Genomic DNA, 16,091 nt, shown 5'->3' with positions numbered 1-16,091 from the left:
CAGATGGAGTCACTAAGGTGGAGTGGGTTGTGTGCAGGGAAAGGAAAGGAAAGGTCAAGGTCAATACTTACAGAAAACAAGCTTATAGAAAACAATACTTATAGAAACAATCCTGAGAAAGAGAAGCCAGAAAAACAAACTGTAAAAAGAAAAATATGTTTTCTATTCACTCAGTTTTAAATGTATTTTTGATTTAAATTTTTTCAATTGTATTATATTTTCAGATCTAATAAATCTGATGTAAGGCCATCATAGAAACAAACTCACCTCATAAACAGTGATATCTACACCCGCATATGGTATGACAGTCAGAAGACTAGGAATGTAGCCTTTGTAAAAGCCTGTAATCTTTTCAAGCTTCCAGATCTTCCTGGCACAGTCCAATAGCCCAGAGTACTGTCCAGTTTTACTTACAGCCAAATGTGTGAGCTACAGTTAGCAAATCTTAGGTCAAACTGTATTTTCAATGACAGTATACCTGCTATCATTTTCCTACTTATTCTTGGAATATTTTACTTTTGCATACTACTATGTAACAGTCCATGGGGTCACAAAGAGTTGGACACAACTGAGCGACTGAGCACACACACATACACACACATGTTACAAATACAGTGCTTAAATACAAATACAGTGCTTTTACCAAATTCCTGAACTTAACTTTGCAGGAAGATAAAGTATCTGAATCCAGCTGTTCTTCTTTCTGTCTAAATTACATACTAGTGAGCCACAGCTATTATTGCACTGTAAGTCAGATAAGGAACCCAAAATAGAATATAATTGGACCAACCGCTATGGAAAACAAGTTTGAGGTTCCTCAAAAAATTAAAAGAAGATCTACCCTGCTGCTGCTGCTGCTAAGTCGCTTCAGTCGTGTCCGACTCTGTGCGACCCCAGAGAAGGCAGCCCAGCAGGCACCCCCGTCCCTAGTATTCTCCAGGCAAGAACACTGGAGTGGGTTGCCATTTCCTTCTCCAATGCATGAAAGTGAAAAGTGAAAGTGAAGTTGCTCAGTCGTGTCCGACGCTCAGTGACCCCGTGGACTGCAGCCTTCCAGGCTCCTCCGTCCATGAGATTTTCCAGGCAAGAGTACTGGAGTGGGGTGCCATTGCCTTCTATGACCCCGCAATTCTTCTTCTGGTTATAATACACAAAAGAAATGAAAACAGGATTTCAAAGAGATACATGCACTACTATGTTTGTATGTTTAGCACTATTCTGTAGCACTATTCACAACAGCCAAGATACGGAAATAAGCTCATCAACAGATATATATATGCATATATATCTTCTTTGTCCGTTCATATACATACATATATGTATATAATAGAATGTTATTCACCTATGAAAAAGGAGGACATTCTGCCATGTGTAGTGTGCTAAGTGAAATAAATCAGACAGAGGAAGACAAGTACAGTACAGTATCACATATATGTTTAATCTAAAAAGCCAAACTTGCAAAAACAGAGTAAAATGGTGGTTACCAGGGCATAAGAGGTGGGGCAGGTAAGATAGATGCAATTTAAGGGTACAAACTTGCAACAAGTAATAATTAAGCTCTAGAGGAAATGGCAACCCACTCCAGTGTTCTTGCCTGGAGAATCCTAGGGACGGGGAGCCTGGTGGGCTGCCGTCTATGGGGTTGGACAGAGTCGGACACGACTGAAGCAACTTAGCAGCAGCAGTAGCAGAGATCGAATACACAGTATAGTGAATACAGACAACAATCTTGTACTATAATCAACCATCTTGCTGAGAGACTCAGATCAGATCAGATCAGTCGCTCAGTTGTGTCCGACTCTTTGCTGAAAGACTAGAACTTATTTATTCCAACCACTAAAAAGAAAGAATAACTATGAGTATGATTGTAGTGCTAAATATTGCTATAATATATAAATGTATCAAATTAACTGTTGAACACCTTAAATTTACATAATACTATGTGTCAGATAGGTTCAGGAAAGAAACCTAAAAGAAAAATGAAGCTCCTACAACCTCCATCTCCAACATAAGTATCCTAATAAACTGATATTAGGATTTCACAAACATCAACACATGTATACATATACACACAGCTTGTGAATGGCAGTAGGTTTTTTAAACCATATATATATATATATATATATATATATATATACACACACATATAAGAACACACACACAAATACCAACTCACTCAGTCGTGTCTGACTCTTTGCAACCCCATGGACTGTAGCCTACCAGGCTCGTCTGTCCATGGGATTTTCCAGGCAATAGTACTGGAGTGGATTGCCATTTCCTTCTCCAACACAAAGAAAGACCCAAAAAATAGAAAATAAAAGACTAAGGAACTTATCCAGGTGAAAGAATGTTAAAGAGACCTGACACGTGATCTGAATTGGATCTGGAAAAAGAAATTACTATAAAGACAATTATTAGAACAATTAACAATTAATTACATTTCAATAAGGACTGTGGATTAGATAATAGTATTGTACTGCTGATAAATTTCCTGATTTTGACAATATATAAAAGAAAGTTCTTCATTCTAAGGAAATTCACACCGAAATTTTTAAAGGTAAAGGGACACAACGTTTCCAACTTTCTCTCTCTCTACACAAATACACACACACGCGCACACACACACACACCTGTATGGAGAAAGGCAAAATGTTTATTGAAATCTGTGTAGAGTATCCAGAGTTTCCTTGGACTAATGGAAAACACAGAAAACTCTGCTGACATTGAAGTTTAGCATGAAATAAGCTGTTTCTTTACAAGTGGGAAAGAAACTTGGTGAGCCTTAATTGTTATACTATTTATTCATTTTTCATTGAGAAATGCTATGATAGAAATGTATTTGCAGGAATCTCCTTATCTCCTACTAGATCAGTTGCTTCTTTACTGTGCATATATAAAGCTACACAATCTGAAGGACATACTGCTTATCCTAGATTATATATAAATACTGCCAGATAAACACAGGTCAATTTATACTTTGAAGAGAAAATAATCTTAAAATTCAAAAACCACATGGAAAATCTGTATTGTTTTTAAAAATTGGATGTTTCATTCTTATAAAAAGAGTAAAGAAGTATCATCATGACAGAAAAATATATTCTGAATGTATTTAAATTTTATACATCTGCTCTGACTCATAGCTCTAAAATTAATCACCTTCATGATTAATCCAGGGTCTCTGGGTGTTCCTTGTATTCATTAACTTGGAATTTATAAAAAATAAATAATAGCAAAACAAATCATAGACTTTAAAACAAAAATAATTTAAATCCTCAGAGGAATTCAAGATTATATTTCATCTAGGAGGACAGTTCAATATTTGCAAATCAATCAATGTCACACATTACATGAACATTGAAGGATAAAAAATCATGTGATCATCTCAAGATGCAGAAAAAAATCCTGATAAAATTCAACATATATTTATGATAAAACTCCCAAGAAAGTGGGCATAGAGGGAATATACCTCAACATAATAATGGCCATATAAGACAAACTTGTTGCCAACATCATACTCAATGGTGAAAAGCTAAGATCAGGAACAAGAAAAAGATGCTCACTAAACCACTTTTATTCAATATAGTATTGGAAGTCCTAGCCACAGTAGTCAGTGGATCTAAATTGGAAAGAAGTAAAACTGTCATTGTTTGCAGGTGAGATGATACTATATAGAAAATACTAAAAAGCTGACACCAAGGAAACTACTAAAATTCATAAAGGAATTCAGTAAAGTTACAGAATATAAAATTATCATCCAGGGCTTTCCTGGTGGCCCAATGGTTAGGAATCCACCTGCCAAAGCAATTTTTAAAATTGACATGTGGAAACATAATTGTTGGTATTTCTTTACATTGACAATAAACTAACAGAAAGAGAAAATTAGAAAACAACCCATTTACAATTGCATCAAAAATAATGAAATACCTAGGAATAAATCTAACCAAAAAGATAAAGGACTTGTACCAGAAAACTGTAAGACACTGATAAAAGAAACTAAAGACAGCACAAACAAATGGGAAGATAACTATGCTCATGGATTAGAAGAATTAATATTATTAATATGACTATGTTACTCAAGGCAATCTACAGATTTGGTGTAGGCTCTATCAAAATACCAATTGCATTTTTCACAGAACTAGGACAAATACAATTTTTAAATTTGTATGGGAACACAAAATACCATAAATAGCCAAAACAATCTTGAGAAAGAAGAAGAAAGCCAGAGGTAACATACCCCTTGGTTTCAAACTATACTACAAAGCTACAGCAAACAAAACAGTATGGTGCTGGACCCAGAACAGACACATAAATCAATGGAAGAGGATAGAGAGTCAAGAAATAAACCCATATTTATATGGCTAATTATAAATAATGCCAGAGGAGGCAAGATGTTGGAGGTACAATGCAGAAAAGACAGCCATCTCAATAAATGGTGCTGGGAAGACTGGACAGTTATATTCAAAAGAGTCAACCCAGACTACTTTGTCACATCATTTACAAAAATAAACTCCAAATGGATTAAAGATTTAAATTTAAGTCTTGAAACTATAAAACTCCTAGAAGAAAATATAGGCAGTGTACACTTTGACATCAGTCTTAGCAATATTTTTTGTATATGTCTCCTCAGGCAAAGGGAAACAAAAGCAAAAATAAACAGATGAAATTACATTAAATCAAAGGGCTTTTTCACAACAAAGGAAGCTATCAACAAAACAAAAAGGCAGCCTACTGAATGGGAGAAGATATCTTCAAATTATATATCTGATAAGGGGTTGATATCCAAAATATACAAAGAACTCATACAATTCAACATCAAACTCCCCACCAAAAAAATGGACAGAAGACCTGAGTAGACATTTTTCCAAAGAAGACATACAGATGACCAACAAACATGAAAGGATACTCAGTATCACAAATCATCAGAGAAATGAAAATCAAAACTATAATGAGATATCACCTCACACCTATCAGAATGGCTATCATCAAGAGACATCAAATAACAAGTGTTGGCAAGGACGTGAAGAAAGCGAACCCTTGAGCACTGTTGGTGGGAATATAAATTGGTGCAGCCACTATGGAAAACAGTACAGAAGTTCTTCAAAGAAACCTAAAGATAGAACTACCATACGATCCAGCAATACCACTTTTGGGTGTTTTTCTGAAGAGAGCAAAAACCCTAATTTGAAAAGATATATGCACCCCTATGTTCATTGCCGCATTATTTACAATAGCCAATATATGGAAGCAACCAAAGTGTCCATCAATAAATCAATGGATAAAGAATACATATATATATACAGAAAGATCAAAAAGAAAAGCAAAATCCAAAATTATTTAATAGTAGATTTCCCAGAGCCGGGAAAAAGATCATTAAAAAGATCTGAAATTAACTGATGAAAGAAAAGGGTCAGAATCTACACATTTCATGATAAAATTTCAGGAAAACAAGAATTAAAAGAAACTCTTAAGAGTTTCCAGATTATTTAATAAGAGTAATGTAAAGTGGTTGGATATAAGTTTAACTTAAAAATTCAGGAGTTTTCATATATACAAACAGTAAACATTAGCAAAATCTAATGAAATACATTAACAGCAACAAATACCACAATGTATCTAGTAATAAAAGCCTCAAATGCACAAGACCTGTATAAGAAAATTATAAACTTTATCAAATAATACAAGAAAAGATCTAAATGGAAAGGAAGACATATCTCATTGCTGGGCAAAAAAGAAATTCAATATTATAATTGTCATTTCTTCCCCAAATTCACTAAATACAACTAAGAGTCAAAATCCCAATTTGGTTTACTTTGGTTTTTTTAAGAAACTTGGCAAGCCAATTCTAATGTTCATATGGAAGGGAAAATGCAAGAAAATAACAACAACAAAATGTCCCATTGGCAGATGAATGGATAAAGAACATGTGGTATGTGTGTGTGTGTGCATTTATATATATGCACACACACACACACATACACGCAACAGAATGTTACTTAGCCATCAAAAAGAATGAAATAATGCCATTTGCAACAATATGGATGGACCTAGATATTATCATACTTAGCAAAGTCAGAAAGACAAATACTATATCACTTATATAAGTAAATATAAGTGATATTTATATTTTAGTAAAATAAAATATGATACAAATCAAAGCAACAGAAATGCCAGCTTAGATATCACAGATCTGGTAACACTGCCCTAGCAACAGATTTTCTCTACTCAATAGCTACTAATAATAAGAGGATTCTGGCTCATTTGAAAAAAAATTAGCCATAATTTCCATTAAGGATAACAGATCTTTTTCAACAGCACTTACCTCTAAGGGGTAAATAAAAGACTGAGAAGTGGCACCAGCCAAAGAAGCAGAAGCAAACTTCTCAAGTATTCCTAATTCGCCTCCTTCAGAAGAAAGATACTCCTTATACTGTATTAACAAGAGTTCAAAGATATGTTAGCATTGAAAAAGTTCAAAGAGGCATGCAAGTCATTCAATATCAGTGGATACCCAGGCATTTAATTTATAGTTTAAAACTATAATCCACATTTTCGTGCTGCTTAGTCACTCAGTCATGTCCAACTCTGCGATTCCACAGACTATAGCCCACCAGGCTCTTCTATCCATGAGATTTCCCAGGCAAGAATACTGGAGTGGGTTGCCATATCCTCTTCCAGGGGATCCTCCTGACCCAGGAATCGAACCCGTGTCTCTTGCATTACCTAGTACCTAAATATAGTCATGTATATTAGATAGGAGGCCTCAACCTTAACAGTAGAGACTTTATCTTGTACCTCAATTTGCTTAGAATAAGACATACAGCAAATAAGGTATATAGCAAACATTCAACAAGTGTTGATTATGATAAGCAATAAATATAAAGAAAATGGAAAATTCTGAGATGGAAACAACTGAGAACCTTATGCAATATGTTTTGATGGCAGCCATGTTATAATGAAGCAACATGACATGACAAATAAACCCGTGTTCTTGCCTGGAGAATCCCGTGGAGAGAGGAGCCTGGCAGGCTACAGTCCACGGGGTCACAAAGAGCTGGACATGACTGAAGCAACTTAACACACACACACAATTATATAATAATAATATAATTACATAACTTTATAGTAATGTTCCAACACAGATAAACAACTACTTCCCTTTGTTTTGTAATAACCCCAACTGATTTTTTAAAAAGTAAAACTGAATAACATGCCCTTGTTAATAAATGTCATAGGCAGTGTGGTTTTTACCTGTTCATAAGACCAGATCTTAACAGCTATTTCAGGAGCAAGCTTGAAAACATTCGTACCATTTCCTCTCCACAAAGAAATGACTCCACCCTCTTTCATCATCTCTATTAAATGGCTCATTATCTTCACATTCTTTGTTTCTAAACTCTGAGCCTTGAAAAGGAAAGGAAGAATTTTGAAAATCACAATACGATTTGAAGAACTTTGAAAACCACATATTGTAATTTTCATGTGATTGGCAGGACAGAGTTGAAGTTCCTAAAATATGGAAGGTCTCTCCTGTTGGGGAAACAGCAGCTGTTGGGGTGATTGGACAGCTTTTGAGCCATGTTTATTTTAATCCCTGCACTATAGCTTAAGAAGAGGACACCTTACACAGGGGACACAAGATTATGCTGCAGACATAGTTGCTTTGTTGCCCCCTCCTCAGAGGGATGAACAATGACTCTCCCATCAGGAAGAGTGAAATTGGGTGTACATTTCAAGAGAAGTGTCAGGGAAGCAACATTTCTGAAAAGTTAAGTCCACAGAAACTCAGAGAACTTATTGCTAACAATTGGCTATGAGGCCTTTAACAAGGGTGATCAGTGTGGTCAGTGAAAGCAGAGAAAAGAAAGCGGAATCCAACTAACTCTGTGGCCAAAATCTGAAACCTTTTCCAGGGCACATATTAGAAAAGAGATATACACTTGTCTTAAGACAGTATCAGAGAATGTGCTCTAGACATTGACTATACTGCATTAACATGAGAAAAATTAAACCCAGAGCAATATGACTCAACATGTGAATGAAGATAATGGGAAAAATAAAAGATAATTCAACAAATATAGTCCAGTAAAAGAAGCTACAAAAGTGGTTTTAAAATAAGAGGTATTAAAGAGCTATATATCTGTTTTTAAGGAGACTGGCAGCAGTCTGATGGCTGTAGTATGATAGTTGCATACCTAGTAAATGTGGAGGGGATCAGCAGGCTCATTGTAAAACATATGAAGAGAAAAGGAGGAAAAACTGACCAAAAATGAAAAAAAAAAAACAAAAACAAAAAACAAGAACCAGTATGAAGATAATTACCAACTCTCTATTGAGGAGAAAAAGACACAACTCAGAATGATACCTGTATTTTACAGCCATAGTAATAAATAGGTTTACTTTAATTTGTGCAATAAATCTATAAAAGAGAGTTAAAATTCAGTCAACATAGAACATAAGGAAATCTTTCTGAACTGGCTTGTATACAGTCACTGAGCTAAGCCCTTGCATACCCACTCTCTCCTGCACCAGTCACTCTAGCTTCAGGGAGTCCCAGGTAGACTCCACTTTAAATGGGTGCCTGCCTAGGTGACCATTAATCAGTCTACCTACGTGCCTTCCTACCAGCCAACTGCCCTCCTGCGTCATCCCTTGGCCTCTCTGTTCAGAGCATTAGTAAGATAAAAATACAAGTGACAAGATTCATTTCAGTATTTAGATCCTTTTGGAAATTTTGGTGCACCAATTATTGTCTCTCTTGCCAGCAAAATCTTTTATAAAATAATATAACCTGATGTTTGGGAGGATACAGGGAAACAGGTAGTTTCATACAGTACTAGGAAAAGTAATGTATGATAAATGTGACTACATATCAAAAGCCTTATGGAGTAACCATCATAGTCAACAAAAGAGTCTGAAATGCAGTACTTGGATGCAATCTCAAAAACAACCGAATGATCTCTGTTCGTTTTCAGGGAAACCATTCAATGTCACGGTAATCCAAGTCTATGCCCCAACCAGTAACGCTGAAGAAGCTGAAGTTGAACGGTTCTACGAAGACCTACAAGACATTTTAGAAATAACACCCAAAAAAGATGTCCTTTTCATTATAGGGGACTGGAATACAAAAGTAGGAATTCAAGAAACACCTGGAGTAACAGGCAAATGAAGCAGGGCAGAGGCTAATAGAGTTTTCCCAAGAGAAACCACTGGTCATAGCAAACACCCTCTTCCAACAACACAAGAGAAGACACTAGACATGGACATCACCAGATGATGGACACCAAAATCAGACTGATTATATTATTTGCAGCCAAAGATGGAGAAGCTCTATACAGTCAGCAAAAACAAGACTGGGAGCTGACTGTGGCTCAGATCATGAACTCCTTATTGCCAAATTCAGACTGAAATTGAAGAAGTAGGGAAAACCACTAGACCATTCAGGTATGACCTAAATCAAATCCCTTATGATTACACAGTGGAAGTAAGAAATAGATTTAAGGGACTAGATCTGATAGACAGAGTGCCTGATAAACTATGGATGGAGGTATGTGACATTGTACAGGAGACAGGAATCAAGACCATCCCCAAGAAAAAAAAATGCAAAAAAGCAAAATGGCTGTTTGAGGAGGCCTTACAAATAGCTGTGAAAAGAAGGGAAGCAAAAAGCAAAGGAGAAAGGGAAAGATATACCCGTTTGAATGCAGAGTTCCAAAGAATAGCAAGGAGAAATAAGAAAGCCTACCTCAGCAATCAATGCAAAGAAACAGAGGAAAACAATAGAATGGGAAAGACTGGAGATCACTTCAAGAAAATTAGAGATACCAAGGGAACATTTCATGCAAAGATGGGCTCAATAAAGGACAGAAATGGTATGGACCTAACAGAAGCAGAAGATACTAAGAAAAAGTGGCAAGAATACACAGAAAAACTGTACAAAAAAGATCTTCATGACCCAGATAATAATGATGGTGTGACCACTCACCTAGAGCCAGACATCCTGGAATGTGAAGTCAAGTGGGCCTTAGGAAGCATCACTACGAACAAAGCTAGTGGAGGTGATGGAATTCCAGTTGAGCTATTTCAAATCCTGAAAGATGATGCTGTGAAAGTGCTGCACTCAATATGCCAACAAATTTGGAAAACTCAGCAATGGTCACAGGACTGGACAAGGTAAGTTTTCTTTCCAATACCAAAGAAAGGCAATGACAAAGAATGCTCAAACTACTGCACAATTGCACTCATCTCACACACTAGTAAAGTAATGCTCAAAATTCTCCAAGCCAGGTTTTAGCAATATGTAAGCCACGAACTTCTAGATGTTCAAGTGCGTTTTAGAAAAGACAGAGGAACCAGAGATCAAATTACCAACATCCACTGGATCATCAAAAAAGCAAGAGAGTTCCAGAAAACCATCTATCTCTGCTTTATTGACTATGCCAAAGCCTTTGACTGTGTGGATCACAATAAACTGTGGAAAATTCTGAAAGAGATGGCAATACCAGACCACCTGACCTGCCTCTTGAGAAACCTATATGCAGGTCAGGAAGCAACAGTTAGAACTGGACATGGAACAACAGACTGGTTCCAAATAAGACAAGGAGTAAGTCAAGGCTGTATATTGTCACCCTGCTTATTTAATTTATATGCAGAGTACATCATAAGAAACGCTTGGCTGGAAGAAGCACAAGCTGGAATCAAGATTGTCAAGAGAAATATCAATAACCTCAGATACGCAAATGACACCACCCTTATGGCAGAAAGTGAAGAACTAAAGAGCCTCTTGATGAAAGTGAAAGAGGAGAGTGAAAAAGTTGGCTTAAAGCTCAACATTCAGAAAACTAAGATCATGGCATCCCGTCCCATCACTTCACAGCAAATAGATGGGGAAATAGTGGCATACTTTTATTTTTTGGGGCTCCAAAATCACTGCAGGTGGTGACTGCAGCCATGAAATTAAAAGACGCTTACTCCTTGGAAGGAAAGTTATGACCAACCTAGACAGCATATTAAAATGCAGAGACATTACTTTGCCAACAAAGGTCTGTCTAGTCAAGGCTATGGTTTTTCCAGTAGTCATGTATGGATGTGAGAGTTGGACTACAAAGAAAGCTGAGCACCAAAGAATTTATGCTTTTGAACTGTGGTGTTGGAGAAGACTCTTGAGCATCCCTTGGCCTGCAAGGAGATCCAACCAGTCCATCCTAAAGGAGATCAGTTCTGGTGTTCATTGGAAGGACTGATGTTGAAGCTGAAACTCTAATATTTTGGCCACCTGATGTGAAGAGCTGACTCATTTGAAAAGACTTTGATGCTGGGAAAGATTGAGGGCAGGAGGAGAAGGGACGACAGAGAATGAGATGGTTGGATGGCATTACCGTCTCAACGGGCACGAGTTTGGGTAAACTCTGGGAGTTGGTGATGGACAGGGAGGCCTAGCGTGCTGCAGTTCACGTGGTCGGCAAAGAGTCGGAGATAACTGAGTGACTAAACTGAACTGAACTGATGTATAGAATTCACTTGCAGTAATGGCAAGCTGGGTAATAAGGAAGGAATGTACTTCCAAGTAAGGATAACTGAAAAAGCCAATGGCATATTTATTTCTTAAAGTTTTCTTAAAGGTATCCATGAGCTAACAAGACAGAGACGTATTCCAAGGCCAGTATCTAGGAGAGAAGAGAAAATCCAGAAAGGTAGGATTAGCACTCAAGTGTATTTCTGGACCCAGAAAAAACAATTATAAAGTTAACTCATTGTTTTGTTGCCTCACTGGGTTAACAGAAAACAAAAGACAAAGCTCAGGGCTCACTGAAGGTATAGGTCTCTGAAGAACCATCTACACTTTAAACTGGGACTTTGCAGGTCTATCCCCTTATGGTAAGGGTAAACCAGAAGAAACCAGCCTCTGCAAGGACTTATAGCATGGCTTTGTATCACCTGGGTGGTTCTGGGAACTTCAAGACTCAAATCTGAATTAAATAATGTGATCCCAGATTGATAGTCCTCCCAAGCACCTAACAGAAACAAATAAAAATCTAGTCTCAAGTTGGATATCATCATCATAGTTCCTCAAGTTATTACTCCAAGTGATATTTTAAAAAACAACATCAAAAACTAATGGAGGGGGGAAAAAGTAGAATAACTTTAAAAAATATAAGTGAAGGCAAGAAAGAAAATAAGAAAATCTTAGAACATGCAGAACAAATAGAAAGCATAAAATAAGATGGCAGCCTTGAACAAAATATCAGTAAGTATACCAACAGTTAAATGAAATAAGTCTTCCAGTTTAAAATATAACAAAATCCAGGAAATTCCCTGTCAGTCCAGTGGTAAGGACTCTGTGATTTCACTGCCAAGGGCCTGGTTCAATCCACAGTAGAACTAAGATCCTGCAAGCCATGCTGGCAAGCCAAACAAATGAAAAATATATAAAATAAAATAAAAACCACCTATATGCCATTTACCTGTAACTTATCTAAAACATACAAATGCTGAAAGCCTGAAAGTAAAAGAAGGACAATGGATATATAACACAAATCCCAAGCAAGAGTAGGGAGTGCATCTATGTTAATGTCAGACAAAACAGAACTAAAGGCATTCACAGAGACAAAGATCACTTTACAGTGACAAAAGGTTCAATTCACCATGAGTATTCTAATTTTTAGCGTCAATGTATATGAAGGAAAAGTGACAGTGCTACAAGCAGAGCAGGGCTAGACCTGAGAAGGGCTGCTGCCCCCTGGTCCTCTATCTCAGCGTCCCAGAGCAGAGAGGTGGAGAGTGCGGAGTGCAGAAGCTTAAGCCTGCCCTACACAGAAGAAGAGTGAAGCTGATAATGAGACTACAAAAAAAACGTGTGGAGTTTTCAAAAGGCTGACTCACAGGGATTTATTTCTTGTGGTCATTCCTTGATTTTCTTGGTGACAGAAAGACAATGCAAATAAACAGATGTATAAATTCCTTTTATAACAGAAATTCTGATTTGCTAAGAGAGTAGATTTGAAAACTCATCAGAAGAAAAAAACGTAACTATATATGGTGATGGATGTTAACTAGATTTATTGTGGTGATCATTTGCAATGCATACCTATACTGAATCATTATACTGTACACATAAAACTAATATAATAAGTCAATTATATCTCAATTTGTAAAAAAAGAAAAAAATCTGTGGGAGAAACATAGCTAGAAAACACAACTGCAGAAGAAATCTATACAAGCTACCTAAAATATCCATTCTTCATTTTTAATATAAAAGAACAATAAAGGGTCATAATATATGTGAAGGAGGAAAGGCAGCATAGAACCCAAAACTAAGATAAACAGAATAATTAAATTCACAGAAAATAGCGACAATTTAGGAAACTACAGTTAACTAAAACAAAACAACATAAAGAACCCTGTAATGTCCTCAGAAAGAATCAAGATGATATTGAATTCATTTTAAGAAATACCAAACAAGAAAAGACACTATGAAAAAAGATCAATCAAAAGAATAAAAAGAGCTCTCAGAAATTTAAACTGTGATTACTAAAATAAGAAGTTCAATAGAAGGGTTAAAAAACAGTACTGAAGAAATGTCCCAGAATGTCAAGTAAAATGACATAGTAATAAAAATATTTATGAAAAGATAAGATTGCAATGCAGGAGACCCTGGCTCAATCCCTGGGTCAGGAGATCCTCTGGAGAAGAGAATGACAACCCATACCAGTATTCTTGCCTGGAAAATCCCATGGACAGAGGAATCTGGCAGGCTACAGTCCATTGGGTCACAAAAAGTCAGACACAACTGAGCAACTAACACACACACACAAGCTGCATGGAGGTCAGTCTGGGAGGTACCACATTCAACCATTCAACCAGAAGAATTCCAGAGAGAATAAACTGAAGAAAACTAAGGAGGAAACACTAGAATACACTAATGCTGAGGAAAGACCTAAGTTTACGGTTAAGAAGAGCCCACCAAGTGTCAAGCACAATGGGTTGAAAAGAACCTACCTAAACTCACATTGTACAATTTCAGAATACCCAACGTAGTACTTAGTTGCTCAGTCATATCCAACTTTTTGAGATTCTTTGGATTGTAGCCTGCCAGGCTCCTCTATCCATGGGATTTTTTTTTTTTTTCTATCTTCTATCAGTGGGATTTTTCAAGCAAAAATACTGGAGTCAGTTGCCATTTCCTCCTCCAGGGGATCTTCCCCACCCAGGAACCTGACCTGTGTCTCCTGTGTCTTCTGCATTGCAGGCAGATTCTTTACATGCTGAGTCATTGGGAAAGCCCAAGGTAGAGGCATGACTAAATGCTTCCAGAGAGGAAAACCAAGTAATCTACAAAATATCAAAATGGCGTCAGACTTTTCAGAAGTAATACTGAATGCTAGAAAATAATAGCACAATGCCTTAAGAAGTTCTAAGGGAAAGCATTTTTGACCTTGATGTCCCTATTCTGCCAAACTGCCAATCAAAGAGAAAAGAAAAATAAAATAATTTTAGACATGTAAGATACTGACTTTCAGAAAAAGTGGTAGAATGACCCCACATGTTTATTTCCTCGTCCTCCCAAAACCACACAAAAACGATAGTAAAGTAACAAAGCAGGCAATAACTAGGGCACCCATCGATCCCAATTCGCCCAAAAGCTATTCCTCCATGATTATTAAGCACCCCTTTCTTTTTTAAAAGTGTCTTGGTTCAAATGAAAATTATATGGTCACCTCATTACTAATCTGCAGGGATAAAGGTACTAGTGGTTTCATCAGATTTGGGGGAGGTAGAAAGCAAATGGAAAAGTGATAACTAATTTAGCAAAGTAAAAGTTGTAACTTACGGGTCTGAGGAGGGGAAAGCACATAGAACTAAATTTTCCCTAAAAAATCCATGAAGCTTTATTCTCTGGAGGAAGCAGAGATATTAACTCAGGAATACAGAATTTCAAGAATTCAGTGAGGCATAGGACTAAAAACAGATGAATTAAGTAAGTAAATATGCACAGTAGGCCTCCTGTCCCTTTCCCCTGCTTTGAACTCAGAATACCAGCAGGCAGACATGCTCCCTTGCTTTGTATATTTCTATAAAAGTTAGAAACAGATTTATTCCGTGGTGACCCAAGAAAGCTAAAAGGAGACAGTGACTGAATGTTGTTATAGGTCCATCATTTCTGCCTTGAATAGAGCAATGAGGAGGGTGGACACCCTTCTCACCTGGTTTCAGTTGAACGGTCACAACCAGAGACTTGGCCACGAGGCTCAGGCAATTTCTTCATTGCCTGCATCAATTTGAAAGGGACCCAAAACTTCAGAAAACTGAAGAATTCCATCTACAGGGCCCTGCATTTGATAAGGAATAAAGAGGGAGTGCAACCCTGACCACTTTCTGTCTCTTGTCACAATTTCCAATCCAGGGAGAGAATTAAGAGTATTGTGTAGCCTTCCCTTCCCAGACTCCACCAAAAAAAAAAAAAAAGAAAGAAAGATTTTCCTAATTTTTGCCCTCTCTAGAATACTAGTACTAGGTTGTATTTAATTATTTATTTGCAAATCTGTCTCCATCACAAAACTCCAAAATGCATGTGAATGAGAATGATATATCACTTGGTTGTTGTACCCTCAAGGTGAGTTGAGTGTCTGGGAACTTTTGAATAACTGAATCTAGATTACTGGCAATGAAGCAATTTGCACATGACAAAATCAAGAAATATTATTAAGACTTCTGAAATCCTCCTTTTTAAAAGCATCAAACATTATTCACATTACTCAAAATCATGTACACGAACTATGCAACACACCTGCATGAGGGTTTTCAGACGCTCTAGCGGTGCTGTACATGTTCGGGCACACGTACCCGCTATGCCTCCAGCCAACAGATATTTCCACAGATGGCCAGATTTTCTCTTTTCATCAATTAAGTTATGGAAAGTCCATCTATCTCCCATGTCAATTCCCTATCAAAACAAATTTTACATAACATTATAGTTAGCTGATCTCAAATGGAAACGTTATCTCCTAATAAGGTATAAATTTTTTATATATTTCATCTCCACAGCAAATTAATATCAGCCTTTCCTAGAATTTTGTATTTACCGACTAATATAA

At 36.8% G+C, this 16,091-nt stretch overlaps 1 protein-coding gene across 1 annotated transcript in view; it reads right to left on the bottom strand.

The window, feature by feature from the left end:
* The window catches only part of LOC133245173 (mitochondrial adenyl nucleotide antiporter SLC25A24-like), a 108,068-nt gene that overhangs the window by 29,114 nt on the left and 62,863 nt on the right, over window positions 1-16,091 (bottom strand). Inside the window, exons 5-7 of the mRNA XM_061413155.1 lie at window positions 15,785-15,940; window positions 7,249-7,401; window positions 6,320-6,427 (exon numbers count right to left, since the gene is read on the bottom strand). Of these exons, the coding sequence (XP_061269139.1) occupies window positions 6,320-6,427; window positions 7,249-7,401; window positions 15,785-15,940 (417 nt within the window). The remainder of the gene's footprint in view (window positions 1-6,319; window positions 6,428-7,248; window positions 7,402-15,784; window positions 15,941-16,091) is intronic.

This window comes from Bos javanicus, chromosome 3 (assembly GCF_032452875.1).
Source record: "Bos javanicus breed banteng chromosome 3, ARS-OSU_banteng_1.0, whole genome shotgun sequence".
In the NCBI taxonomy this organism is placed as follows: Eukaryota; Metazoa; Chordata; class Mammalia; order Artiodactyla; family Bovidae; genus Bos; species Bos javanicus.
Note: the sequence above shows the minus strand (reverse complement) of the source record. Positions and strands in the feature narration are given on the sequence as shown.